General features: G+C 51.9%; 11 protein-coding genes across 11 annotated transcripts; 4 read left to right on the top strand and 7 right to left on the bottom strand.

Annotated features, from left to right (window-relative positions):
• Nucleotides 1-449: 449 nt before the first annotated feature.
• On the bottom strand, nt 450-2,702 carry PG994_001463 (uncharacterized protein; the record flags this gene model as incomplete). Its single annotated transcript, XM_066852872.1, has 3 exons — nt 450-1,690; nt 1,716-2,057; nt 2,585-2,702. 3 exons carry the CDS (start codon nt 2,700-2,702, stop codon nt 450-452), a joined length of 1,701 nt encoding a protein of 566 aa, XP_066721013.1.
• Nucleotides 2,703-3,879: 1,177 nt separating this feature from the next.
• PG994_001462 (uncharacterized protein) lies at nt 3,880-4,134 on the bottom strand (the record flags this gene model as incomplete). The annotated part of the gene is made up of 1 exon (XM_066852871.1): nt 3,880-4,134. The coding sequence occupies one exon, from the start codon at nt 4,132-4,134 to the stop codon at nt 3,880-3,882; it is 255 nt and encodes an 84-aa protein (XP_066721012.1).
• Nucleotides 4,135-5,628: 1,494 nt separating this feature from the next.
• PG994_001461 (uncharacterized protein) lies at nt 5,629-6,366 on the bottom strand (the record flags this gene model as incomplete). The annotated part of the gene is made up of 1 exon (XM_066852870.1): nt 5,629-6,366. The coding sequence occupies one exon, from the start codon at nt 6,364-6,366 to the stop codon at nt 5,629-5,631; it is 738 nt and encodes a 245-aa protein (XP_066721011.1).
• A 1,774-nt stretch (nt 6,367-8,140) lies between these two features.
• On the bottom strand, nt 8,141-10,472 carry PG994_001460 (fungal-specific transcription factor domain-containing protein; the record flags this gene model as incomplete). The annotated part of the gene is made up of 5 exons (XM_066852869.1): nt 8,141-8,200; nt 8,258-9,583; nt 9,643-9,674; nt 9,732-10,327; nt 10,390-10,472. 5 exons carry the CDS (start codon nt 10,470-10,472, stop codon nt 8,141-8,143), a joined length of 2,097 nt encoding a protein of 698 aa, XP_066721010.1.
• Nucleotides 10,473-11,018: 546 nt separating this feature from the next.
• Nucleotides 11,019-12,087, top strand: PG994_001459 (uncharacterized protein; the record flags this gene model as incomplete). The annotated part of the gene is made up of 2 exons (XM_066852868.1): nt 11,019-11,920; nt 11,976-12,087. The coding sequence occupies 2 exons, from the start codon at nt 11,019-11,021 to the stop codon at nt 12,085-12,087; spliced, it is 1,014 nt and encodes a 337-aa protein (XP_066721009.1).
• A 128-nt stretch (nt 12,088-12,215) lies between these two features.
• PG994_001458 (oxidoreductase) lies at nt 12,216-13,791 on the bottom strand (the record flags this gene model as incomplete). The annotated part of the gene is made up of 3 exons (XM_066852867.1): nt 12,216-12,475; nt 12,547-12,829; nt 13,207-13,791. The coding sequence occupies 3 exons, from the start codon at nt 13,789-13,791 to the stop codon at nt 12,216-12,218; spliced, it is 1,128 nt and encodes a 375-aa protein (XP_066721008.1).
• Nucleotides 13,792-15,038: 1,247 nt separating this feature from the next.
• PG994_001457 (uncharacterized protein) lies at nt 15,039-15,845 on the top strand (the record flags this gene model as incomplete). Its single annotated transcript, XM_066852866.1, has 2 exons — nt 15,039-15,358; nt 15,536-15,845. The coding sequence occupies 2 exons, from the start codon at nt 15,039-15,041 to the stop codon at nt 15,843-15,845; spliced, it is 630 nt and encodes a 209-aa protein (XP_066721007.1).
• A 582-nt stretch (nt 15,846-16,427) lies between these two features.
• PG994_001456 (40S ribosomal protein eS30) lies at nt 16,428-16,699 on the bottom strand (the record flags this gene model as incomplete). The annotated part of the gene is made up of 2 exons (XM_066852865.1): nt 16,428-16,594; nt 16,666-16,699. The coding sequence occupies 2 exons, from the start codon at nt 16,697-16,699 to the stop codon at nt 16,428-16,430; spliced, it is 201 nt and encodes a 66-aa protein (XP_066721006.1).
• Nucleotides 16,700-17,697: 998 nt separating this feature from the next.
• PG994_001455 (uncharacterized protein) lies at nt 17,698-18,196 on the top strand (the record flags this gene model as incomplete). Its single annotated transcript, XM_066852864.1, has 2 exons — nt 17,698-17,878; nt 18,132-18,196. 2 exons carry the CDS (start codon nt 17,698-17,700, stop codon nt 18,194-18,196), a joined length of 246 nt encoding a protein of 81 aa, XP_066721005.1.
• A 3,021-nt stretch (nt 18,197-21,217) lies between these two features.
• Nucleotides 21,218-23,045, bottom strand: PG994_001454 (uncharacterized protein; the record flags this gene model as incomplete). The annotated part of the gene is made up of 4 exons (XM_066852863.1): nt 21,218-21,712; nt 21,751-21,939; nt 22,036-22,756; nt 22,819-23,045. 4 exons carry the CDS (start codon nt 23,043-23,045, stop codon nt 21,218-21,220), a joined length of 1,632 nt encoding a protein of 543 aa, XP_066721004.1.
• A 1,239-nt stretch (nt 23,046-24,284) lies between these two features.
• On the top strand, nt 24,285-25,546 carry PG994_001453 (coproporphyrinogen III oxidase; the record flags this gene model as incomplete). The annotated part of the gene is made up of 4 exons (XM_066852862.1): nt 24,285-24,455; nt 24,530-24,631; nt 24,661-25,041; nt 25,082-25,546. 4 exons carry the CDS (start codon nt 24,285-24,287, stop codon nt 25,544-25,546), a joined length of 1,119 nt encoding a protein of 372 aa, XP_066721003.1.
• Between the last annotated feature and the right edge of the window lie 586 nt (nt 25,547-26,132).

Genomic DNA, 26,132 nt, shown 5'->3' with positions numbered 1-26,132 from the left:
GCTCTGTAAAGTAGGTTCTGGTCTGATGGGGATTTTGTTTAGAAACACGGAATGTAAGTGTAGAAGGGCGTTGATATATGTTCGACCGGTGACATCTCCGAAACTGAATCAAACTCGGAGATGGGAGAAGAAAACTGGCCAAACTCAAGCATTTGTCGACTCTGGTACCCCCTAAACCTTATACCGCTATGTTTGACTGGCTCGGCAGAGCGCGCCCACTTCAATGGTTTTCTAAGTGCAATGTTGAGATATACTTATCAAACGAAAGAGACGCCTCGAGGTAGGGTATATAGTGCTTGACTGGTTTGTATCTATCCTTACTTACTTAGTCTTCAACTCCTTCTACTGCCACGAAACGGGTATCCTATCCCACGAAGTAAAGAAGTAAGAAATCTCTGATGTGTGTTACCCCCAAAAATCCAAGCGCTCATCTCTCTCTACTAGGCATTTTAAAATAGATGAAATGCCACAGCATTGTTCTTCTTCAACTCCAGGTTCACGACGAGGACCTGCTCCCCATCGCGCAAGCGCTGCTCGCACTGCAGCTTGGCCACCCCGAACCGCGCCTTCATGGTGTTGCTCGTCGGGACGAACATCATCAGGTCCTGCTTCCGGGCCTTCAGATGGCCCTTGGCCGCCCCGATCTGGGCGACGGCCTGGTAGTCCTTGACGTTGGCGGCCGGGTGCAGGGCGCCGAGCACGTCCTCCATGTGGACCCAAGGGGTCCGGCTCGCTTCCGAGAAGCCGCACGCCACGACGAGGTGCCCGATGTAGTTGCCCGTCAGCTGGAACTTGTGGAACGCGGTGAAGCTGCGGAGGCCGCTCGTGACGAACACGCGGTTCTGGGCGTCCCACAGCTCCCGGGGCGCCGTCTCGATCAGCTGGACCGTGGCGCTGTCTTGCAAGCCTTGGATGTTGAAGTACACGGCGCCCAGTGTGTTGCTTCCCGCAACTGGTGCCCTTTTCGGCTTGTAGCGCTTGGAAACGAATATATCGTTCCCGGCTGAGTTCAGGGTGTTCTCGGAGAGTGTGGCGAGCATCTGCGGCCTTATCCGGACGTATACACTAGCGCCTTCGTGCTTAAGGAACAGGCCGAGCTGTGGCATCTTTTGGCCATTGGTCCCTAGCGTATGACAGTGCAGTGGCATGACGACATCTTCTGTACCTTGAGTAGGGTGTAAGTAGGTATGGATTCGCAGGCCCTTGTTCGACATGGAGTAGTCCGAATTAAACTTGAGGTCGTGGTCGAGAACGAGATTGCCCAGGCCAGCAAACTCGGCAGGGCTTTGGGCCAGGATGCCGCGGTATACTGACGGGCTGCCCTGGTTTTCCATCTTCGCGGTCCATGCAAAAAGCGTTAGGTCGTTGTTGTCGCGGATGATCTCTTCCTGCAGTCTGACAAAGGCTTGTGCGCCTTCGCCGTACAGCATGGGCATGTTGACCCCAAACAGGCCGATGAGACTGTACGCGGTATCCTCCAACTTGGTCGTCTGCCGGGACGCGGCCCACGCCATCCTGCGGGCGACGGGGATCTCGGCGAGCAAGTCACGAATCTCGGCGCCGGGCGGCGGGGACAGGACGCTAGCATCGATTCCCGTGATGGACACCAGCTCATGGCAGAGCATATCTCTCGTGCCGAAGAAGCGCCAGGCACGATCGTAGAAGTAGGCCTCGCGGGCGCGATTGTCTCCTGCAGCGTCCAGCCCCGAGAGAACCAGCGGGCGGCGCGCAGGGTGTCGCGGTCGTCGGCGTCGACATCAGACAAGTGACGAGGCACAGGGCGGCGTCGCTGTACCACTGGAACATGGAGTTGATGGACTCGGTCAGCTCCGCGTTGTTGGTCTTGTCGATGCAGCACGAGTCGATCCAGACGTAGGCGTGGCCGCACTCAAGGGCCTGGCGGCAGGTCTTTTGGATCTTGGCCCATCCCCTGGCCGCGGTCCGCGTGTCGAGCTGGGAAAAGTCTTGGAAGGTGACCTCCTGGGCGTCCCAGGTGTGGGACAGGATGGCGAACGGGGCGGAGGCTGCCGACGAACTCTTTGATTTGCAGAGGATCGCTGCGACAGTCGATGAGCCTCATTTCTGAGTATTTGGCCTAGGCAATGCACCAGTCGTTCAAAAAGCGAGACGGCCGTCGTTTTGTGTCAGCCGACTTTAGACAATTGTAGAAGTGAGATTGTGAGCCTGACAAAGGATGGATTTCGAGATTGGGTCACAATCAGCCGTTTGTGGGTCGAACTACTAGTGCTCATACTCCGTAATACTACTAACTATTATACGAAAGATGCATTTAGCGCATTAGGCGCTCACGAGAAGGCAACATTACGTATAAGCAACATAGAAAGGGGATGTTTTAGACAGAAATATGTATCATGATATAAGAATAGAACTCGTCGTTTAACCAAGAGCTATCTGCGGTAATAACGACTGGCTCAAAGCATAAGGACTTTGAACCAGAAAGAAAGAAGTACGGCAAACGGTTGATGAGAAGCGGCCGGAACTACACCCCTATCAAGGAAAATAGAAAACAACAAGATAAAGATCAACCATCGAACACCTGCTTCCTTTTAGCAGTCAAACTCGCACCACAGGTCGAACTGGTGGCGCTGCCCGTTGCTGACGGCCGGCGCCTTGTACTTGTGTTTGGCGCACTCGCGCGAGCTCCAGGCCTGGGTGTCGTACCACTTGTCCTCGTTGGTCATGATGCCGCCGGGCAGGTAGCCGTCGAGCAGAGGTGTTTGTTCTTGCGCGCTTCGGATCCCCGGGGGCTGCCAAGTGCCAGTCTAGCTTCTTAGCCAGACAGCCACTGCCCAATTGGAGCTTTTATCTAGTTGAAGTCCAATCTTGGGAATATAGGTGCCTGAGCTTACTCAGCCTGGGTTGCTGTCGGGGTAGTGCATGGCCGACATGTAGGCCGTGCGCTATTAGTAGACGTCGCATTAGGCGCAGGGCTAAACTGGCTAAGCTAAACTTTGCTAAATATGATCAAGCACCAAACCTTACTTAACGTTTATTAAGACTGCACTGCATATAAGTGGCTAGTTAGCCGCCCGTGCAACTATACCATAGTAGATCAGCAGAACCTTATGGCCCCTTTTATGGACGGGAGGTGTAGAGGTTTCCAAGTCGCCATTGCCGCAGGATTACTAAAGTACTACTCAATGCAATCCGTAGAAAACCACACCGCGTTAGGTCCGAAGCTAACTAGAAGGTTATTGACGCAGCCCAAGTCATATGGTCAAGATGCGTAGCAAAAGCACGGCACCCTGGAGGGGGTTGTTGAACCGGCCGGATCCGGCTACCGGCTGTCTGTCACTAGTAGAAACATGCAAACAAAGGTGGAGTGAGTCAAAGAAGCGACACAGAGACAGTGATATCAATGATACAGGGAATAATGTCTGACGATTCCGGCAGGTTTCGACCCCTTACGAGCTCCCTGTAGGAGGAGCAAGTTCTAGTTCAGAGAACATATTTTAATACCCAGCAATTTCCAATCCGGCAGTCATGGTGTGAATGCTAATGTCAATTAGGCGAAATAAAATAGCAAATATCCAATTACCTATAGGAGTAACGACAGTGACGTGTCCGACGAGTAAACTGTAGCCAAGAGACGACAGCCAGCTGTCGAGTAGAACAAGCCACAAAAGCAAACAGAAATCGACCAGACACCGTGGTATCAGCCCGGCATCCGACAATGCTGAGCCGTAAATAGAATGCCGTGGTGCCCCAAGTCAGTCCCAGGGAAGCAGTGCCGTCCAGTCAGGGTCTCGTATGGTTACTGCACCCCTTTTTACGATCCATAACAAAGGAGAACAGTAAGAACTCTACACAGCCAACGACCGCGCTAAACGCTTCAGAACCCGACCCATGTGAGCCATGTCATCGCCTGTGCCCGAGCTCCGGGAACTCTGCGTCGGCCCATGCTGCCGGGGGCTCCCACGAGCCTTCGGCGGCTTCCTTGCGCCGGATTTCCCTCTTGACCCAGCGCCGCTCCCGCTGCTTGACTCCTCGGTGCGATGTGGAGAGGTAGTCATCGTCCACCGGCCGTACGATGGGCTGGGCTCGCTTGGCTACCAGTTCCGAGTAGGCTGCGCTGATGTCTTTGTTGCGGTCGCCTGTGATGGTACGGGACATTAGATCGTTTCTTATGAGAGAGAGGGTTGTGGTAATCAGGTGCGAGCCTCAGTTACCAGGCCTTGTGTAGTGGACAAGTCAGTAAAAAGCTCCTTTTCCTACCAACTTCGAAAGTACATTGGGTATCCCACCTACCTAATGGCTTGGCCGGGCTTTTTCCAAGGCAATAGGGGACTCTTGGTCGTTCGATTCGATCAAATATGCTTCCAAAACTTTCTAGAAATTTGTGTCGACAGCTTGATGGGACAAGGGATTGCAACGATGCAACGATGCAACAATGCAGTATAGTGTGTGCTGGTAGGCTGTCCAAGTGACATACTCTCATCTTCAACTCACTCCAAGAAGCCTCTCCCGCCATCGCGCACCAATGGACTTTTATATATTGAGTTCCTACACCGATTGGGCTCCAACAAAGCCCAACTAGTCTCTCGGAATTAGGCCTCAACGCAACTAATAAATTCGGCTTTCCGTTCAGAGCCGGCTCAGACACGTGCTCGGTACTACCGCACCGACACCCATTTGAAGATTCCAAGCAATGCCGTAAACGTACGAATGGGAATTTAGGTCTCGAATGGAATTTTAGGCCTCGAAAGAGGCATGACGGGGCTTAGACAAATTGTCCCAGGCCATCCCTGACCAATCGTAGGCGGGGGCGCTACAGGGGGTCATGTCCTGGTGTCTGACACCCAAGGCAGACCGCCGACCACAGTAACAAGCCTGTATATCATCAACGAGAGTCCTATGACCGCCAAGCCAGGCTTCTGTACCGTTCCCTGCTCTCTGATGCTACAGAAGAGAAGGGAAAAAGGAGCGAAAAGAAAAGGTGAACCGGTGATGGTAGCACCAGCCATCTATGATGCATTGCGTCCTCCTAGAGATTGTTTGCGAATTGTCTCAATAGCTACGAATCTTCTGCAGCGTCAAACTGCGAAGTACAAGTATTGTGATAGTCAAACATATTACAGAGAGTGACGTAGTTGAATTGACAGTATGAAGCTACATAGGCTATGTCCCTCTCCTAATTTGGGCTTTTATCTTTTCCGAGTTTTTTTGTCCTTTGCAGGGCTCTCTCTCTCTCTCTCTCTCTCTCTCTCTCTTTTCTTGAGTGTTTCTTCTTTTTCCAGTTTTTTCATTCCTTTTTGCGATTTTGACATGTTTCCCAAACTATTGGCTTCCTCCGATATAACGATAAGAAATAGGTGCCAGTCAGCTCAAGGGTGCAAGACCCATGAAATCTGCAGTATCGCGAAGCGATAAAGGAGCAGCAGTAGTGTTGCTGCTCTGCCGTAGATGTGTAGAAACGGCACAGACGAAACCAACGAAAGCTAGCGATCGTGGGGGTGGTAGAGAAGGACGGGGAGCGCACTCCGACTGGTGGTGGCGTCCCCTAATCCCCTGTCGCAGCTGACTTTGACTTGTTGGTTTCCAAACGTAGTAATCCATCCCCAGGCAATCAAGAAAGACGCCTTGGACGGCCTGAAGGGCCATGGTGGCCTACGATGCACCCAGTGACATGCTGCAGATGCACCAAGGCAGAGCAGTCATCCGTGCCGCAGTAACACTCGAAGCGTTCCTCAGGGACACGTGCTCAGTAACTTTGTTGCAGGTCGCCCGCTGGCGTTTGCCGCCGGTATGGTGTCTCAGATAGTTGTCTTTGCATGCATTGGAATAGCCGCAAGAGCACCGATAACGTTTGCTGACGTCGTTTTGCTCGCCATGCACTGTGGATGAATGTCTCTTCAGGTCATTGGACTTCTTGAAGGTACACTCGCAGCATGGGAATCGGTGCAGATGCCCAGAGCTTCTGCGAGAAAAGGTTGGCGAGAATGGACAGGGGGATCTGTCTTCCCTGTGGAGATCTGGGGTGTTTCGGGAGGCGCGCGGGGGCCGTGGGGGCGAAGACTGCCCACCTTCCATGTAATGGATGCTCCATGGATTCACTGTTGGTTGCAGGGGCGGTTCAGGCGGCCATTGAGGCTGAGAGTGGCCCTGTAGCCACATATTACCCCCATAATCTCCTGGAGGGGGGTAGTTTGTTTGGCATACTAATGGTTCAATGGAGTTGAAGATGTTGAGGTCAACCGGGTACTGGAAGCCATTGTCGCCGTAATTCAGAGAGGACGACTCCACAGAGGGCGAGACTTGGTGATCCTCAGGCAGATCGGCGTTGCCGTAATCCAAGTTGATGTTCAAATCATCGCCGAATTCAATATTCCACGGGTAGTCGGACATATTGCGCCGCTCGATTGATGACCCGACATCCTTCAAGCTAGCAACCTGTAAGCGCCATGAGATATGAATTGAATATCATGGTGCTCACTTACCGGGTGATAGAGCAATCAAATGCAGTTGAAGAGGCTTAAATTCAGTCCACGATCTGCCCCAGGAGCATTAAAGCTGAAGTTCTGTGGAGATTGCGTCTTGATTCTCCACCACTGATAACATATTAGTCATTTTAAAATGCGTGGTGATGAGTGTTAGCCTGCAACTGCTTATATTTTTCATGAAGAGGTTGATTTGCAAAGGATCAGTAGTAGGCTGTATAAGTATTAGGGAATGACTGGCAAGGAGTAAGAGGCAGAGGGTGAATGGGTTTGTGTTTCCCATTAGTACAGATCAAGATAATCGAGGTATCAGAAAGAGGCCTATTCCTCAACCGATATGACCCCAGCTCCTTCGCTGCTTGCTCATGGACGAAGAAGCGTAACGATGACAATGCATATGTACTTGTATCACCAGAAGTCTAATTACACGCCAATCGTTGGCTTCTGTCCCAGCTATCCGCGACTCCGGTCTTAGTCGAGATTGATAAAGAAGATCGATCGATACTTGTGGCTTGAATCATTTCGAGGCCGTTAAATCCGCAGGTTTTCCAACTCACGAGTGGCAGGTGGGCAGCGTCGGCACGCCAGCATACCAAGATGACGAAGTTGTATGCCTTGCCCAAAAGGCGTCAAACAAGTGACCATAGTGCAGTCATTTTTGCCACCTCGAGTTAGCCACCGGTCATGTATTGCCCTTCGTTCACTAAAGGCCTCGCGCGTAAAGGGTCGGAAATCTGTATTGGTGTTTCCAATAGTGGAAGGACGAAGCTCATCGAGCTGTCATTCGCATGAGGCTCGTTCCTCCAAAGATACCCAACCCAAAAGCCACAATTACTGCTTTAGACATCAGAATCTGAAAGAGTATAGTCTTGCTGTTCGCAGTAGCCGAGTCCTTGTGGGCGGGACAAACCCTGCATTAAGCTTTCGCCTTACCCAGCGGACCGGACCATGTGACCGAGGGCATTGTTGAGGGGTGCTCCCTGGCGATTGGAGCTGGGCTGATAGGGAGTGGTCGATAGTGGTGGTGCGCTGTAACATTTCCCGGCTAGCTTGGAGCTGGGAATGGCTGCATGCAATTAGGCAGAAGCGGGCTGACTTCAGCATACCAGTCAGTAGGCAGTATGTGAGACAGGCAAGCTGACAGAGTCCATCAAGAGCCTCGGGTTAGTGTGGGCGTATTATTTACAATGCCGTTTCGGTGGAAAGCATTTGACAAAGCATGTAGCTTCCGATCCCTCCGGAGTATCTGGGTCGAGTTCCCCTTTTACTACTCCTTGATAATGTCTTTCTTTCTGTCTTTTTTGGGTCATTGCTGCAGATCACTCGGCCTTTCCAACCGTAGCTTGCGCCTGGTCCCTTTTATGTGTAATTGTTTCCTGCCAACGACCTCATACTCCCTTTAAGGATTCCAGATCCTGGTCCGAATGCAGGCTCTGTAGACCGCGACATCAAAATTAACTACCTCAGAATAACGCGCGACGTATGAAATATAGTTGGAGGTGACGTTAAGATGGTTGTTTCTGTACCGATTGATTGTCACCGCGTACTTCTCTCGAAAACTTTCTGCCCGTCTCGAAGTTATGTATAGAGAACCAGAACCTGATTGACGGACTATTGGTACGTCCACCAGGGAGAAAGCTCAAGGTAATTCACCCACGATGGGGACCTCATGCCGCGATAGCTTAGAATGTGACATCCATTGTCGAAGGGTCCATATTCTGGAAATACTGATCAAGCAATCCCTATTCCAACCATTAGAAAAGTGCTGGTAGTGGCATTATGATACGAATCGAACTTACCCAATCAATGATTTCGGATCCGTCAATCATCTGGCAAACAACGCCCGCATAGGGCAGCTCGGAATCTGAAGTAAATTCCATCTGCTCGAGTCCAGTATCATGGGGGAAGAAGAGGCCCGTATCTTTCTCCGCTACCTTCTTGATCATCAGGTCGAGTGCCAGGGCTGCGATGTTGGCTTCAGGGGAAATAGCACTGCTAGCAGCCCATATCCGCTCAGAAATCCGCAGCGCTCTATACTCCTTGCCGGCGAGTTGTTGGTACTCCGTCTCACTGCTCGGCAAATGCTGACCGCTGGATCGCATGCGGACGGATAGGTCAAGAGAGACCACCATGGCGGCAAGGAGAAAGTCGTGCGCGGACAGCGCTGCGAATATCCACTGGTCCTCGTATAGCCGGCCACCAGGTGCGCATGCTTCGTGGACCTCCGCTTGGCGGGCAAGGATATCGAGCGCTGCTTGTACACAAGCGCGACGTGAGGGCTCAAAGTCTGGGCTTTGCTGGTCATAATTGATATATCGTCGGTGGAGGATAATTAGTCCCTTGAGATAGAGAAGCTCTATCGTGCACCTTTGCCATATAAGGACAGCGTGGTCCAGAAAGGATTGCTTGATATCCCGTTGCCTCAGCAGGTACGGCACGGCATTATATGCCTGATTCATCTCATTGTCCAGTAGCAATGTGTGGGCGTATGGTTTGACGGAAATTGACTGTGTGTGGGCGACAATCCTTTTGAAGACCGCCATCACACCGGCTTTGACAATGACGTAGAGAACGGGCGTCTGCTCGTTGAGTGGTCTGGATGGCGGCAAGGCCGCCATATCAACACGAAGGTCGGAGTCCTCCAGATTTCGTGGCACGTCTGTGTCGCAGTACTCGCTGGGGACCATGCTGGGGTAGCCATTCTGATACGACATCAATGCATCCACTTGGACTATATTGAGCCAGACTCGCCGCCGCATCTCACCGTCATAGGGCGAAATACCCGCGAGCTTGCTGGGGTCGCGGTGGTACCCCATGCGTAACGCCAGCCGGATCACAGTGCCCATCTCAAACCACAGATCTACAGGTGACGTATCGAGGGAGAACCAGCCACTTTGGAGATGAAGCACAAACGCCTCGAGAGCATATGCATTGGCGGTGGTGTATCGACCTAGAACCAGGCATTTCACTGTGATTTGTTGCAACTTGCTTATTGGGGGAACGGAGCCAGCGGGCTCTATGATGTTCGTGACCAGTCGTAGACCTGCTGCAATGCTTAGGATTGAGAATAGCAGAGCTACCCATAATGGCGATGCTGCTGACGGGGACTCCCAGAATGCTGTGTACTGGGGCCTTGGTAAGCAGATATCGCTTTCAATGAGTAATTACAGGTATGTAGACTTACCTCGACTTGGAATTTGGCAGGGTGCACGACACCTTAACCGAGGGTCAGTCTCCAATTTATTACAACAGTCAATAAGAGCTTTTCCATACCTAAGACCATAAAACGAGCGTTGAAGTACCAAGATATCAGCCTGTCGCATGTGGATTGGGCTGGCAATGCGCTCACAGCGTCACTGAGGCTAAAGGTCTGAGTTGGCATAGGCAAGAAACCGGCTTCTGGTGACAGGCGGTTTGTGTCGAAGGCCATGGCACTCTGCGCCATGGTTTGGTTCGGAACGGACAAGTGCTCTCGCACCTCCTTGATGTCATCGAGGATAGATAGCCAATGGCTAGGGTCGATGTAGTTCACTTGGCCGTCTCCCGTATGCTGGAGATTAGGTGTTTCTGGGGAGAGTGGCGCATCTCCGTTTGGCCTGCTGAGACTGGGTGGTGTATTGATTAGTGTCGAAGTATCCTCACTATCCGTGCTGTTGTTTCCATCCGCAATCGATGGGCTGGTTTTAGCAGGTGCTTCACCGGCCAGAAAAGAATACACTAGTCTCTCGAGGTTATTCAACCTGTCCTTCATGTCCCGGGACTTGTTGAGTTCTGGCCTGGCTCGGCTGGCATTGGGCGCATAGACACAAGCTGTGGATTTGCCACGCTTGATGCAGGTGTCGCATGGTAGACTGCGATTGCATTTCTGTCTGAAGGTGTAAGGTAAGCTTCATAGCATCGCCAGGGTCATTGGATCTCTCAGCTCACGTACTTGCGGGTTCGACAAGGTTCGCAAGAGACGGGCGGCCGATTCCGCTTCTCAACTCTCCTGTGGACGCCATCAAGAGTAGCCATGGAAGGTATCTGAGGTGTTTAATCAATAAAATGAGCTTTGATGGATGTATTCTATTAATCAGAGTGAATGACTGGTTAATGCTGCGGTCAGCGGGCTTTGACGCTTTTTAGGCAACTACATAATAACCTGCTTACTGTAGGTCCTTTCGTAATCCTTCGTCCGACGGAGATATTAAGCCCGTCATCCTGAAGCCCGCTAGTTATTGGAGACCCATACACTATCCCCGAACGAATTAGCGTAAGGAATTGCACCTCGGGGGGATTTGTGCATCGGCTAGCGTCCTTTCTATCGGCGCATAAGGCTTTATCCATCTGGAGCTACTAACTCCGTGTGTAAGCCAAAGTGCTAGTAAGCCTGGCACCTAGAGGCAGCCAACTTGAAATATAGAAGCATTGACAAGTCCTCGAGTTCTTCCATCAAACAAGAAAGCGCAGTCTTTACATACCTCAACATTCCTCAACCCACTCTGAATTCTTCTTCACGGCACTGCCATACTTCGATACAACAACTTCATCTCCCAAGTCTCCAGCAACCCACAAACCGCAATGTCTATCCCTTCAGCGCTTTACGGAGTGAAATCCGTGGTAGGCTCAAAGCTTTTCGCCAAGATCCCTGTCCCAGAAGCCATCCCTGGCATCCATGAACAAATCTTCATCGTGACCGGTGCCAACGGCGGGCTTGGATTCGAGTCCAGCCTCCACCTGTCACGGCTCGGCGTGGGCAAGTTGATAATGGGCGTCCGCACTGTGGCCAAAGGCGAAGATGCCAAGAAGAGGATCCTTGACATCACCAACCAGCCTTCGTCAGCCATCGAAGTCTGGCCTCTTGACATGGACAGCTATGACTCCGTCAAGGCCTTCGCGAGCCGTGCCTTCACCGAACTTCCACGGCTCGATGGCGTACTGGCCAACGCCGGTGTCATGACCACAAAGTGGGATCTGAGCGAGGGTCACGAGAAGACCCTGAACGTCAATGTCATCAGCACTTTCCTGCTGTATCTGCTCCTCCTGCCCAAGATGCGCGAGTCCGGCAAGGCGACGGGGCAGATCAGCCGCTTTGTGATCCCCAACAGCGCCTTGTATAACATGGCACCGCTCGCAGAGTTGGATCCCGACAAGGACTCTAGCATAATCGAGAGGCTCGATGACGAGAAGACTGCCAACATGAGCGGCCGCTACCCCCTGAGCAAGCTGCTCGTCCTCTTCGCCGTGCGCGAGCTTGCCAAGAGGTCGAGTGCCACGGGTAAAGGGGACTCGATCATCAACACACCGAACCCGAGCTTCTGCAAGTCCAACCTGGCCCAGGAGTCTGCAGACAGCCGTGCGTACAAGTTGTTCGAGAAGGCCTTGGCCCGTTCCACCGAAGAAGGCAGCCGTGTCCTGGTCCATGGCCTATTGGCTGGCCTGGAGACGAATGGGCAATACCTATCAAACTGCCAGGTCGAGACGTGAGTTATACCAACTATCAATCTTCACATTAGCATGTGCTAACTGCCCTTCAAGCCCTAGATGCCAGGTTACAGATAAATGGGGCCAACGGGTGCAACAACGGTTCGTCGAGGAACTTCTGGGGGTATTGAACCAAATTCAGTCAGATATTGCGTTAAACATATGAAGTGCTGCAATGCACCTGCATATGATTTGATCTTTCGAGCTTTCTTTTTCGTTAAATGTTGTACACTAGAATATATTGGAATGGAGTTACAGAAATTAATATATGAAGATAAGATGGCGTGCGCTTATTCACGCAATCATTGGCCCTGCCGTGAGACCCGTATCCAGTGTCAAGCTAGCACCATTGGTAGCCAGTGAACGGGGAATACATAGATACAGGCAAGCCGCGGAAACCTCGTCAGGTTCAATAGGTCGTTTGAGAGGTGAAAGTGTCTCTATAATCTGAGGCATCTGGGGTGTCCTGCGGCTCTCCTCCTCAAACATGGGCGTTTTAACCCAAATTGGACATACGTCGTTGATGCGGATGCCAAAGGATTTGTAATCCATAACTGTGCGCAGTCAAAGTCAGCATCGTGGCCATGAAGAAGATGTATTCCGGGGCCATCTGCTTGGTACGTACCTGCAGCCCTGGTGATGCCCGTAATCGCGTGCTTGGATGCCGTGTACGGCAGCTTTGTGGCTACGGCAAAATGGGCCATCATAGAGGAGACGTTCACAATAGAGCCTCGGTCGACCTCTCGATTCACATGCCGTCCGAGGTCTACCACGGCTGGTTCTTGTGATTGCATGACTTTGGTCACAACACGTATGACAAGAAACACGCTCTTGGCATTGATCCCAAGAACGCGGTTGTACTCGTCGGGGTTCGTCTGGTCAAACGGGACATAGGAAGCAATATCGACCTTGATGGATAGACATCAACCCGTGTCCAACTGTTCGTGATCGTCTGCTTGACAGTTTGGCATAACACACTCACCCCCACACGTATTATTTGTGCCGGCTCAGAGTAATGGGTTTATGAAAGGCAGCGCCGCAATGTGTCAATCAGCACTTGGGTTGCGGTGTAGAAGAAACATCACAGATATATACTAATCATAGTGCAAGTACGAATTTATTGATCTATCGGAATGCATTCTCTCGCTCAAGATCTCCCAGGCCTACGGAAAGAATCCGAAGAGGCCGAGACGGCTGCCAAAGAGCAAGCAGCAACATACCCAGATATCTCCACACAGCAACCTAACCAATCCAGGCGTATCCAAGCATATCAGTCCATATCTACATCCTGAGTGGATGTCTCATCAGAGTTCTCCTCGTTGGTAGCTACATCCTGCATGGATGTGTCATCGGAATTCTCCTTGTCGATAGCTAAGTCCTCAAGCCATGTCTCATCGAAGTCCTCTTCGTCGCTCTCATCCAGGCCCTCGTGATCGGAATCGTAGCTGGCCGTCAGGCCGTACTGGATAAGGCGCTTCTCGTCGAAGGGGTAGGTCTGTCGAAAGACCTTCTTGAAGTTGTCGATCCCCTCGGTCATGATCGATTTCTTGAGCCACTCAGGGTTGCACTGGGCCTCCATGAAGAAGGGGTCCTCCTTCACGTTGTCGAGGACGACAGTGACGCGGCTGCGGGCGATGATGCAGGACACGAAGAACTGGTGGATCGTAGACGCCGGGACGTTGGCCATGTTCTGGCTGGTAGGACGGTCGGAAATCCAGTTGACAACGCTCTTGAGCTGCTGGAAGAATACTTCGGGCGTCATCTGAGGGCACATCCCGACCTTCTCGGTGGCGGCATTGAAGAGACGGAAGACGGCCATCTCCGTGGTACGAGTGTTGGTGCTGGGAAAGAATGAAAGAAACCGGCGCATGATGATTCTCGCGTCTCTTTTGCTTAGAAAACGCCGACCATTGGCGTCAATCCAGTTCATTCCATCCCATGAAAGAGCCATGTTCAGGTCGGGATTCTTCTTCTAGCCATGTTCTTCTGAATTGACTTATAGTATTGGTTGGTTGTTGTTCTCGTAAAAAGAAGATTTTCAGGTTGGAGAACTCAAGCGAACGAAGTTGAGTGGTGATAGAGAATTCCAATTCAACGGTTGTGTTGTGAAAGGATGGCGTAATTCCAGGCACCCTTCAAATAGGTACTTTCAGTCAGAAACCCCAGAGTGGAAAAAATTGTGAAGTGTACAACATGTGAAGCATAGGTGTGGGCTTGGAGGGTTTTACTATGTAGTGTCTTGGTTGCTTGGTCACCTTTGGGGCCGTACTCACTTTATGAGCTTACCTACCTACCCAATCAATAAATAATGTCTAGGGGTAATACATAGGTACTGATAACAAACAGATTTTCTATCGGTTCTAATGATGGAAAGTGGCTGCGTGGCCGAGTGGCTAACGACACGGATTTGATTTGATCACACCCACACTGGTCTTCCTAGGAACCCCTTTTAGCTTCACTCAGCTCAACTGAGTAGGCCCTCTCGGCCGCTTTCCGCGATTGTCAATAACCCCCACGGTCGATTCTCTCCGAACTGCCGACCAGTTTGTGCTAGTCACGTACGATCATCCGTCTGCTATCGAAGTTATTCCTCCTTTTTTTTTCCTTTGTCTCTCTCGTTTTCTGTTCGTCTCCCTCATTCTTTTCGATCCCTCTGTTTCATTTGCTCTTACTGAGATACTCTTAAGTGTTTATGCTGTACTTTTTCAATAGTACGTCTACGATGTTAATATCAGTGGACTTCCTACTCCGTCGTCGACTCGTCTGTTTAGATATCAATGAAAACATAGAGACCCATTTACGTGAATGTTTGCTTCTACCGGTCCTAGAATAACAGTGCGCATGAGCTGAGTAATTTGCTTTTGGGGGATTTGCTTGCTACGGAAGGTTTGGTGGTGGTTGTTTATGCCTAACATGTTTTGTCTTTCGTTTTTTCTGATTTGAACCCCTGCAGTCACTCGTTTCTTCATGATGTCAACTCGAGAGTTGCTCACCTTCCCCCAGACACCACATTCCCAGTCGACATTGAGCAGGGAACTGAAACACCATTGCTAATAGCTCCTAAGGCCCTCCACGCCATCATAATCATAACCGCCTCGCACATCTTCCAACCCCAACATGGCCGATGAGGCTTTCCTTCACGGCCTGCTCAAGGATGCCGCCCAGAACTTCGCTGCAAGGGCCAAGGAACCCCACGAAACCAAAGAGTCTGACCCGGCCTCTCAGACCAAGCTCACGCGGTCCCTCGCTACCATTAACGAAGAGACGACCAACCAGCAACAGCTCGTCGAAACCTCGAGCACGGCCACGGTTGTAACCGGAACCAAGGGCCATGATACCCAAATCGCCAAGAAGTCTGATCCTAGCCTCGCTGGCAGCAGCAGCAGCAATAAGGGGACGGATATCATGGCTTCGCCGCCTTCACCTACACTGACGCCGTCGGAATCTTCTTCATGCACCATTTGATTTTTCGCGGCCCCCGCCCGTCAGCAACAAGACCGACTACGAGGGGACGTAAGTTTACTCCAATCCAGTCTATGCTTTCTTTCTCGAAGTTGTCCTATAAGCCACGGGTTTATTTACTGACATCAAACGTGTGGGTTGATTTTTGCAAGTGGTCTCACGGCCAACAAGATCGTCACCGCGACCGGCTACAACGAATTGATAATCCCGTCGGGCCAGCGGTGCCGCAAGTACGCCTTCGTGGTCGAGGTGGGCGCGTGGGCCGTGCCGCTTAACCTTGAGGGGTACTTACGCTGCGTCTGGGCCAGCGAGCGGGAGATGGCCAAGGGCTGGTGCGAGGGACAGCAGCTGGTGTTCACGGGGGTGGAGGAGCGTGATCACATCGTTCGGGCTTTCAAGGAGAAAAGGGGAGGTGGTGGTTTAGTCATGCACACACAAGCCGGGGATGGTGTGGATATCTGAGCCCGTTCAAACAGTTTTGCGGGCGCTCGTGATATCGAGAGCGCCACTATGGGCCTGACTCATCGGATACCTTGTTGCATAATTGATACTGGATGAGTACAACTTCCCTTCTACGCAAATCAGATGGGACGAGTATTTGGAGGATGTGTTATATCAGCGATCGCATACGCATAGACAGCAATAGGTTCAATAAGCAACTCCATTCTGCCATGAGCTTATATCTATCAACTCGTTTCTCCGCCTGCAGTCGCGGTGCTAGACTGTAGGGTCCTCCACTGAAGCTGCTGTGCTACGGCGGCCGATGTGACACATGTGCCAACTGCTTAGGCCTAACGATTTGCTCGCGCTTGCCGTGTCATCCGCAGCAGCAGCGGTGTGTACCTCTCTTTGTCTATGTAGACATGCACCACCTCCTCGGCTCCGCGTGGCCTACGCACTACCGCCGTTGTAGCGGTTCATCGTGTTCTTCGAGTGTTTCATTCAGACGAGGGAATTCGGTGTTCTCTCAAGACGAGGTAGGGTTGGGGTTCATCTGCAGCGACGACGATGCCCGAGTCAGTTCTCTGCTTCTTCGGAATAGGATCAGTCGGGGGTCGCCCTTACCTTGCGCTTGGCGCCGGGGGCGTCCGAGGTGTTGACGAATCGTCGGGTGTAGATCTCGCGCTTGTGGGCGCGGCCCTTGGGGGTCTTGGGCTTCTCCTGCGCCTCAACCTTGGGGGTCTGCGACTTGACCTTGCCTGCGTTGCCTTCTGTCAGCTACGTCCGCTCGGTCGCGTAAGACTGATTGATTGATTCTGAAGCGCGGGGTCGTCGGACTTACCAGCGCGGGCGAGACTTCCGTGAACCTTTCCCATGATTGCGATTTTGTGTGTGTGTTGGGATTGTTGTTGTTGTGGTGGTTGTGCGTAAGGCGAAACTTGGTTTGGTGTTTTGCGATGTAGGTCGTAGTGGTGTGGGTTTGGTTTGGATCAGGAGAATGAAATAAATTCCGGCTTTGTTGGAGGATGACTGATGACTGATGCGGCGTCCAAATGAAGTTTGCGCTCAGGCAAATGATTTTGTGGGGACAAGCAGCCAGCACTCCGTAAGCACAGCCACCACACAAAACCTTCAGCGGTTCAGGTTCAAGTTCAACCCGGAAGCACTGAACATTTTGCCTATCTCCGTCTTCTTACGTCCTTTGACCTCCTCAAGTGACAATTTTTACTATTATGGCTACGAAAAGGGCAGGGTTGTAACCTGCGGAAATCCAACTGCAGAAGACGCACGTGCTCCTTGCAATTGAAAACGCGACTTACGAAGTGGCGTTAGCCGCCCGCAAGCCCCAACTCCCAAGGCTCTGGGCCCGGTGTACCCTGAAATAATCGAGAAACAGGATGAGATGGGATAAATAAGGTTGGCACCTGTAACTTTCCAAGTATTCTACGAAGTACAAGAAGTAGACCCGCGAGCAAGGCAAGCAAGCGAGTTGGCAAACATCGGTGCAGTGGTTTCTCGTTTCTGTGTCGCTGACTTCCTACATTCATCACCAGCCTTACTTGATATCATCCAATAGAAGGCCATCAGTATTCTTGAATCTTCATTTCTAAGGATTAATTCACTTCAGAGATCCGTATTCCTTCTGATGGGAACTTGCATGTGCTTCTGGTCTAACGGCTCCATGATGCAACGGCCAACGGTTATTTGCCGCTAGAGTTTCGGCCGATGTGGAGCAAGCATCCGACGACATGGTCCGTAAACAACCCCACTCCGACGGCCGGTTCACACGGTGAACCCGCGTCGTTTTCGAACGCTTCTCACCGTCTCAGGCACCTGCTATACGTGCTGAACACCTGCTAAGGCATTTCATGTTATGGCCCGCCGCGCCGCCGGCGCCGACTCCACCCCTGTTGACGGCCAGAACGCCCCCCTCCAGCCTTGGGGCGACGTCGACCCCTACTGGCAGTCCTCGAACGCCGGTGCCGACTCAGACGACGAGGTTGACTTTGAGGACTGGGAGGAGACGTTTCTGGAGAATATGTCTGACGACGAGGGTGAGAACGCCAGGCGGAGACTCGAGCAACGACGGCGAGATGAGCGGCTTGGCTGCCAACCTCGAGCTGAAGGAGAAGGACTAGATGGAGTTGGACGAGTAGAGGATTAGAGGATTAGAGGAGTAGAGGAGTAGAGGGAGTAGAGGAGTAGAGGAGTAGAGGAGTAGAGGAGTAGAGGAGTAGAGGAGTAGAGGAGAGTAGAGGAGAAGAGGAGAACGCAAACTCTCCTGTTCCACTACGCTCACACCCACAGACATTGCGAAGAAGGAGGCCTCAGGCATGTACGAATACGAAATAGATGGTGCTAGAAGAGGTTAGGCTGAATTCAGTTTTGCCGGCACATCGCAGATAAACGATAATACATGTACGAATATTGAAAATATTGAAAACTCGTCCTTTAAAAGACTTATCTTCATCCACATGCTAGACTACTGTCACAAAGGATCATTAAATGATTACTAGCGGCCGTCGAGCCACTGAACGACGGCTTGGCGTAAGCCTTCCGCTGCGGAGTACTAACATATTCAGGAGGGGTCTGATCAAGCTTTTACTGCATAGAGGTGGATGCAGAAAATCTCACTACTTCCAACTAGCTGACATCCTTACATATAAAGCCACCAATAAGACTGACTGTTCTTTTGTAGTCTTCGATTAGCTAGCAGCTGTCCCTTCGGAACCTTGCCACACTGGGAGATCTGCACAGTCAGCCTGCATCATGAACAGACATCAAACAAGGCAGGGTGCATCAGTTCCACCGAGGTGCTGTGATTACGTACATATTTAAGGCTCGTAGACTTGGGAGAGGGGTGGCAACCTGGATATACAACCCAACCTTTTCAGGCCTTGTGTGTGGAAAATGCATTTAATCATGGACACATCGGCGTGGCACATGACAGACTGCCGCAGGATCTCGAGACAATGATCTACATTCGCACAGAGCTCTCATCAATAACCGGGTTCGGTCTTCGGTTGGGGGGAAATGAAAAAGTTTACCATTGAGTAGCCAGTTCAGCCGTCGTTCCTCGTCTATGATGTTAGGGAAGTAGTAGTCGTTGAACCAGTATTGGCGCAGACGTTTCTATGACACCGTGGGTAAGTCTCACACATGCAAAAAGAATTGATTGTTGGGCAAGCGCACGATGCAATGGAGCTCATGTACCACACTGAGCTCCACCCAATAGCTGTCTTCTTCTCGGGGCATGGGGATTGAGGTATTGTTGACTTTTCGCAAGTCCTCGCCGCTCACTCAGATGTTGCTGTACTGCAGAAGCTCTTTCCACTATTGTTGGTCCCGCTGGTCAGCAGTGTCCTCAAATCAAAAAAAGAAAACAACTCACAGCCTGGTCAACCTCAGGTGATGGTGGCCCTTGATATTCCTTGGGGATCTTCTCCACCGCTTCATATGCTGGAGACCACACTTTGTGCTGGTAGGAATGGGCAGCGATGACCCCTCGCCATAGCAAGATGAGGTATATGGCGGTATAGAGGGCAATAATACAAGTATGAACTAGAGGGATGAGATATTTCCTAGAAACCGGGACCTTCCCATGCACGCCCCCAATGAGGCCCTCGCTCGAGGAGCGGGTACTATCACAGTCGTGATAGCTTTCTGTAACCTCATCTTTCAACGGCTGATAGGAAGCTCGCTTGAACCATACAGTGACTGGGCTTGCCATCATAGTAACTCTATACGATGAGAAAGAGAGAGAGGAGGGGAAAGAAAAAGACTGAGAGTTCAATAGAGATCAGTAGAATGAGCCCGGAAATGATCTTCTAAATATTAATAACTGTGGCCCAAGATCTCTATATCCATTTAAGAGGCGGATAAATAGCTCGGTTATATCAATGAAGCCCATGTAGTCTTGAAGTCATAATGACATGCTGATTGCTGGAGGAATATCCACTATGTGTGTGGTGAGCACTAATACAGACTTATCTATAGATATGATATCGTTCACTCAGCGGAATTGACGGCAAAGTGCTTATTGGGGTCTTCTTTAGCTAGGTACACAACATGCTTTAGATGCATTTGTGCGACATATATCACAGTAGGATATAGATCGGGCAAATCAGATTGCTTGTAGCCCGCTATAATTCACCCCTATTCGGTCCCGACGTAGCCACGATCAAACCATGTGTATTCCCCTCTCGCATTTTAGATTATAAAATGCCATATCATTCGTAGAGACCAAATTCCACTGCATAAAGAAACATGTCACAAGACAAAAGCCCCGTTCTTGAGACTCTATAGCCATCATATGATCGCTGCAGATCTGGAACTCACAGTAATATAGCACCGCACCATGAAGCATCACGGAGACCCCCTTGGCCGCTGGCGTGACGACGACTCGCATGAGCAAGCAGATAGATCAATGCGGGATGGAAAAAGCGGTGAGTAGGCCGTTATGCGGTAGCTGACAGGCGCGGCATCATGATGTGTGGGCAGTTGTTAGATTGGAGAAGAGCAATGATAAGACTAAATAATGGAAGAGAGGGGGGGCGACGTGATTGCCTGAGATATAAAGCACAACAGATTCTCCCAAGACGAGGAGATAGAGAGCCAAGCTTTAGCAGCAACCAAGATCGCTTGTCCAGAAGCATATACATTCAAATATCCCCACCTACCTACCGAGCACCATGAATCAATTCTTGAAGGCTGTCTTTCTCATCAGCATCCTAGCCAGACGAGCTACTGCTGCGCCTGTGGCACTCTCTGGTCAGTCATAACTACCTAAGCAGGCGGCGGTTGTGAAATGAACGAGCCACCGGCAAATACTAACAACGTTCTTGCTAGACAACTCGCCGGTGGTGGCCCCACGCGGCAACGATGCCGACGATGCCTACCACACCATAACTCATCACGACAAACAGAGGCGTGGAAACGACGCTGTGAGAGAACCTTTCCTTTTTTATTGCACTGAGTTAGGTTTTCGTTTCCGGTGAAGGGGGGAATTGACAGATCACATGATTAATCTCCTATAACCCGAGCGGAGTTACCAGGTCTCCAATTAAGGGTTGTACAAGAAAGGGGTTGTTGTATAACCGTAGACGAGGGGTGCTGGCGTCGATGAGAGTGCTGGCAACGATAAGGGACAGCTGGCTTCTAACGTGGCTGTACCCCCCGCTACAGTTTGAAGAGTAATACAGAGGCGCGAAGCGCCGGAGTGTTGCTCGTACGTAGCTAAATAAACGATCTCTTTTTCTTATAGCAAAAGTCTTTTAGTTAGGTATTAAAAATCTGCGGGGACACCTTCTCTTATAATAATCTATATTATTTCGTTGAAAATCTGATATCTTCTCGCCAAACCAAATTCCGTTTAGTCATTATGGTGCCCGTTATCAATGTTCGTGATCATGTTCACCATCCTCATCATCATCGTAAGCCCAATCCGCAAACCCATCGCTGAAGACCCGCTGCAGCGCCGCCGTCTTGCCCTCGTCGCTCAGCGGCGCCATCTTCATGATGGCCTCCCACGTGGCGAACTCGGCAGCGTCGAGCAAGCACGCATCCAGCAGCGCTTGCAGACCCTCGACATCCAAGCCCTCGCCGATGAACACGATCTCCTGCCGCCGGTCGCCCCAGCTGCCGCCGTCGCCGTCGATGTCGTGCCGGATCATGGCGTCGATCTCGTCGTCGCCCGACGTCCACTCCTCGAACGGCAGGGTGCAGAACCAGGGGTCGCCGCCCGTCAGCGCCAGCATGGCGCCCGCCTGGGACCATTGGCCCTGGTAGTTCGGGCGCGTGGCGAGGAAGAACGTCCCCTTGGAGCGGAACAGGCGGGCTAGTAAGGGTGATTGCTCTTGTTTGCCAGGATCTCCTGGTTGGAGGGTGGGCTGAGGTCCTCCTCTTCATCATCGTCACCGGAGGTTACATCAGACTCCTTATCGCTGCCGATGTCGGTGGCTTCTCCGTCTTCATCACCACCACCGCTGGACTGCTCCTCGTCCTCGTCCTGCTGTTGCACGATGAACTTGTCGTAGATGAGCTTCCATAGCCTTTGCGGGTGGAATGGCCTGCGTCGCTGGTAGATGAAGTTACGGACGTTGTACTTCTTCCGTTTCTGGCTTGGGGGTAATCTTGTTACGCCCATTGATCTATGGCGATCTGTTAGCATTGCGGTGGTACGGCTTTGGCGTAGACGTTGGGGCTTGCTCACCTGTCGCATCGTCATATGATGCAAGTCCTCCAGCCAGGTCTTTCGGACCTTTGCACTTTCAAGATCGAAAGTCTTGGTATTGAGGATGTTTTTGACGTCAAACTCGCCACGCTTGAGGCTCGTCTCATAGACCGTGGCACGGCGGTTCAGCTGGGAGACGAGGGACCGGACTGAGGCGAGCTCCTTGCTGCTCACCATGTCCGTCTTGTTCAGGATGATGACGTTGGCGAACTCGATCTGGTCGACCATGAGGTCCGACACGGTACGCTCGTCCTCATCGGGCACGACGTCCCGGCGGGTGTCGGCGATGAGCTGGTCCGTGTTGAAGTCGCCCATGATGGTGAACGCGTCGATGACGGTGACGGCGGTGTCCAGCACGGCGAACCTGTCCAGCCCGCCGGCGCCGACGATGCGGCGCAGCACCGTGCGCATGTCGTCGTCGAGCGCCTGGTCGACGCCGTCGGCGTCCTGGTCGATGGCGCGCATGGTCGCCGAGAACTGCTCGTCGAACGTCTCGGCGACCTGCTCCGGCTCGCTGATGCCGCTGCTCTCGATCACGATGTAGTCGAACTGGCCCAGCTCGGCGAGGTGGACGAGCTCCTCGAGCAGGTCGCCGCGCAGGGTGCAGCAGATGCAGCCATTCTGTAGGGCGATCACCTTTTCTTCCGTCTTGGTCAGTCGGTGGTTCGACTGGTTGATGAGCTTCGCGTCCACGTTGATACTGAAGAACCCCTGTCAGTAAGTTGCTTGACTTGAGAGCCGTAGGAGGTTCAGGAGGCTTACGCTCCAATATCATTCACGATGACAGCGATTCGAAGGCCGTGGTCGCCCTTCAGAATATGATTGAGCAACGTAGTTTTCCCGCTCCCGAGGAAGCCAGACAACAGCGTCACTGGGAGGGGCTTCGCGGGAGCAGCTTTGGTCAGGGTGGCTGTAGTTGATCCCTTTGTCTTCTTGCCTCCCGTTGTGGCCTCCGGCTGGCCGCCGTTCTTACGCTTTGCTTGCGCCATCGTCACTTGAACAAAACTCTCAGGATAAAATCGTAGTCACTGGAAATCTGGGTTCTCTCTCCATCTCTGTAGAGTCTGATTTTTGCCATTTTATTTCTACGGGAAACATACACGGCCGTGTGCAGCTTTGCCCCTGGCTGCCCATCAAGGTTCCCGCCTCCAGGGCAATGATGTAGTTCTCGCGACAGAACAGGCCAATCAGCGCTCTTGCATACATATAGATGCAGGCAATTACATAAGATGACTTATCGCTATCTCTGAATATTTCAAAAAGTCCATCGCGATGAAACGGCACTGGTAGCGTGCGGAGGAGGGGGTAGTCGATAGCGACAAAAGTGCGTTGTGGCCGGTTTAGGGGTGGGTGGTGTGTCTGGACGAATGCATGCCATAAGTACATGCTTACTCACAGGCTCAGCCAAGATCATGATCATAAGGCATAAGGGCCTTTTTCTCCTCCGAGACTCGTCAGCAAGCGTCCGACGGCTGAGGCGATGCTCTGTTTATGACAGGATTGTCTTGCTGTTGTGGTTCGTGCTCTTGCCAGCAAAGGGGCCGAGGGGCCCGATCTTCAGTAATGCCGATGGAGTCCACCCGAGGTGACTTGCCGTGTTTGTTAGTTTTCCGGAGCAAGTTTTGCCCATTTCTTGTTTTGGCACACCCAGTTGGTAAATAACCGCACCGCAAAACAGACGATGCAGCTGACGACGAGCTGGATCGGGAAGCTGGGCTTCTCAACAAGTCCGGTTGATCTGACAGGTAATAAGGGTACGAATAGTCGGACGGGGGCGCTCAGAAGAGAAAGAGGTCATGACGATCCGGGTGATATCTGCTGACTATGTCCTGTTTAAGGATTGGCCAAATCCCGACGCTCTCCAGCTCAGGCCAATTATGCGCTGGTGGTTGCCGGTGTTTGCACTAATGGGATCAAGGCTAGTGGTTGGCTAGTGACCTGGTGGGGGTGGCCCCGGGCGCTAGAGCCCTGGATCAATTGATAGGCCTGGAGTCTGGACAGGTACAGCGGTACTGCGCTCCGCCAGCGAAGCTTTCTGTCAATTTTGTTTGCCCAGGGCCAAGTCCCCCAGAGCTCCGAAACACCTGACTAACATTCGATTATTGTGCAATGATCGGGCGACCAGACCCTTCTCGCCCGATTCCCTCCTGTCGTTCCTTTTGTGTACTCATTATCGTTCGTGCCAATTTCCTTGTAACCTTGTTCAGCTCAATCATTTGATCGGAGCCATGTCCCGGCGGGGTGGTTCAACCTTCTTAAGGCTGCGGCCGGCCGTCGCTGTCCCACGACTGCCTCGACGATTCTTCAGCTCGAGCTCAAGCGCAAAGAAAACCCCCTCACGTGTTGCCCATATCGCTACTGTCGGAGCTGTCACTCTGTCTGTACTCGCCTACCAAATGGTAAGAAGCTTCTTCCGTCCCAATTGGGTTGTCTGGGAAGAGCCAATGGCTGACCCGATTCTCTCTGTTCCCAGGCCTACCAAGATCCCATGAAGTTCGAGGCGCGGACCCTCGCAGACCTCGACGAGCGCTTGAAGAAGGAAGAGGAATCACAGACAACTCGCCCATGCGCCTTCGTATGGAAGAGGCTATCCAACAGAAGCAGAAAGATATCGTCTTTGCGCTAGAACAAATCGATGGCAACCGTTTCAAAACCGACGAGTGGAAACGTCCCAACGGTGGAGGCGGTACCTCTTGTGTTCTGCAAGATGGCAACGTCTTTGAGAAGGCCGGTGTTAATATCAGTGTCGTGTACGGTACCCTGACGAAGGGCGGCATCGCGGCAATGCGTCAAAATCACAAGAACGTCAAGGATGTAGACAATCTGGACTTCTATGCGCTCGGCCTGAGTCTAGTCCTGCACCCCCATAACCCCATGGCCCCGACCGTGCACATGAACTGCCGGTATTTCGAGACCATGAACCCGGATGGCACACCCCAGGCAACGTGGTTTGGCGGAGGCAGCGATCTGACTCCGGCCTACCCTGTTCGACGAGGATGCTGTTCACTTCCACCGCACATTGAAGGAGGCGTGTGACAAGCACGACAAGGAATACTACCCTCGGTATAAGGCCTGGTGCGATGACTACTTTAATAACAAGCACCGAGGAGAACGTCGAGGAATCGGCGGCATCTTCTTCGATGACTTGGACGAGGACGTCGTGGACACGCAGAACGGCTTTGCCTTCGTGAGGTCGGTGCTGGATAGTTTCCTGCCGTCGTACCTCCCCATTCTCGAGAAGCGCAAGGACGTGCCCTTCACAGTCAAGGAGAAGGAGTGGCAACAGATCCGCCGCGGACGCTACGTCGAATTCAACCTAGTTCACGACCGAGGCACCGCCTTCGGCTTGAACACGCCGGGCTCGCGGGTGGAGAGCATCCTGATCAGCTTGCCCCGGACGGCACAGTGGGCGTACATGCACGAACCCGAGCCTAAGAGCCGGGAGTCACGGTTGCTCGAGGTGCTGCGGGAGCCGAAGGAGTGGGTGTAATCCTTGAATATTAATGTGTCCCACAAAGATGGATAGGCTTGGGCTAAAAATGCTTAAAGATTTAAAGCAACATATAGATATCCCCAGGTTCGCACTCTACAATATAAAAAAACACCTAGATTAATTATCAACTCATGAGTTGAAGCTCTCCTGTACAGCAGTGACTAGTGCACGGTATATTAAAGTTGTGTGCGGCCACGTTTGAACACAACGGGCCCGACAACCGCTGCTGAACCACATTTACGATTTACCCCCTTTTTAGTGGGCATCAATCAGCACTCAGTACGGAGTGCCTGCTTTGCTGTTACGAACTCCAGCCCTCTGCAGTAATTGAGCACGGGATGATCGAGCCATGGATTTACCAACCTTTGAGGCCTTGGCGTTCAGATACAGACGGCATCGTGTACCCGGACTGGCTTGGGTTCAGGCGGAACTTGAGCAACAATGAGCATTTTCTTTGAGGTTACTTCGATGCAAGAAGTCGAGAGAGCAACAAATGGGAGCTCAATACATTGTGGGCAAAAGTGTGAAGTGCATCGTTCGCGGTGGCTCGATTAAAGTCGATTAATCCCGTAAGAAACACGTA

Source organism: Apiospora phragmitis (assembly GCF_038363925.1).
Source record: "Apiospora phragmitis strain CBS 135458 chromosome Unknown utg000002l:1.0-5516284.0:1.0-5523493.0, whole genome shotgun sequence".
In the NCBI taxonomy this organism is placed as follows: domain Eukaryota; kingdom Fungi; phylum Ascomycota; class Sordariomycetes; order Amphisphaeriales; family Apiosporaceae; genus Apiospora; species Apiospora phragmitis.
The sequence above is the reverse complement of the archived record's forward strand: the minus strand, read 5'-3'. Positions and strand labels throughout refer to the sequence as shown.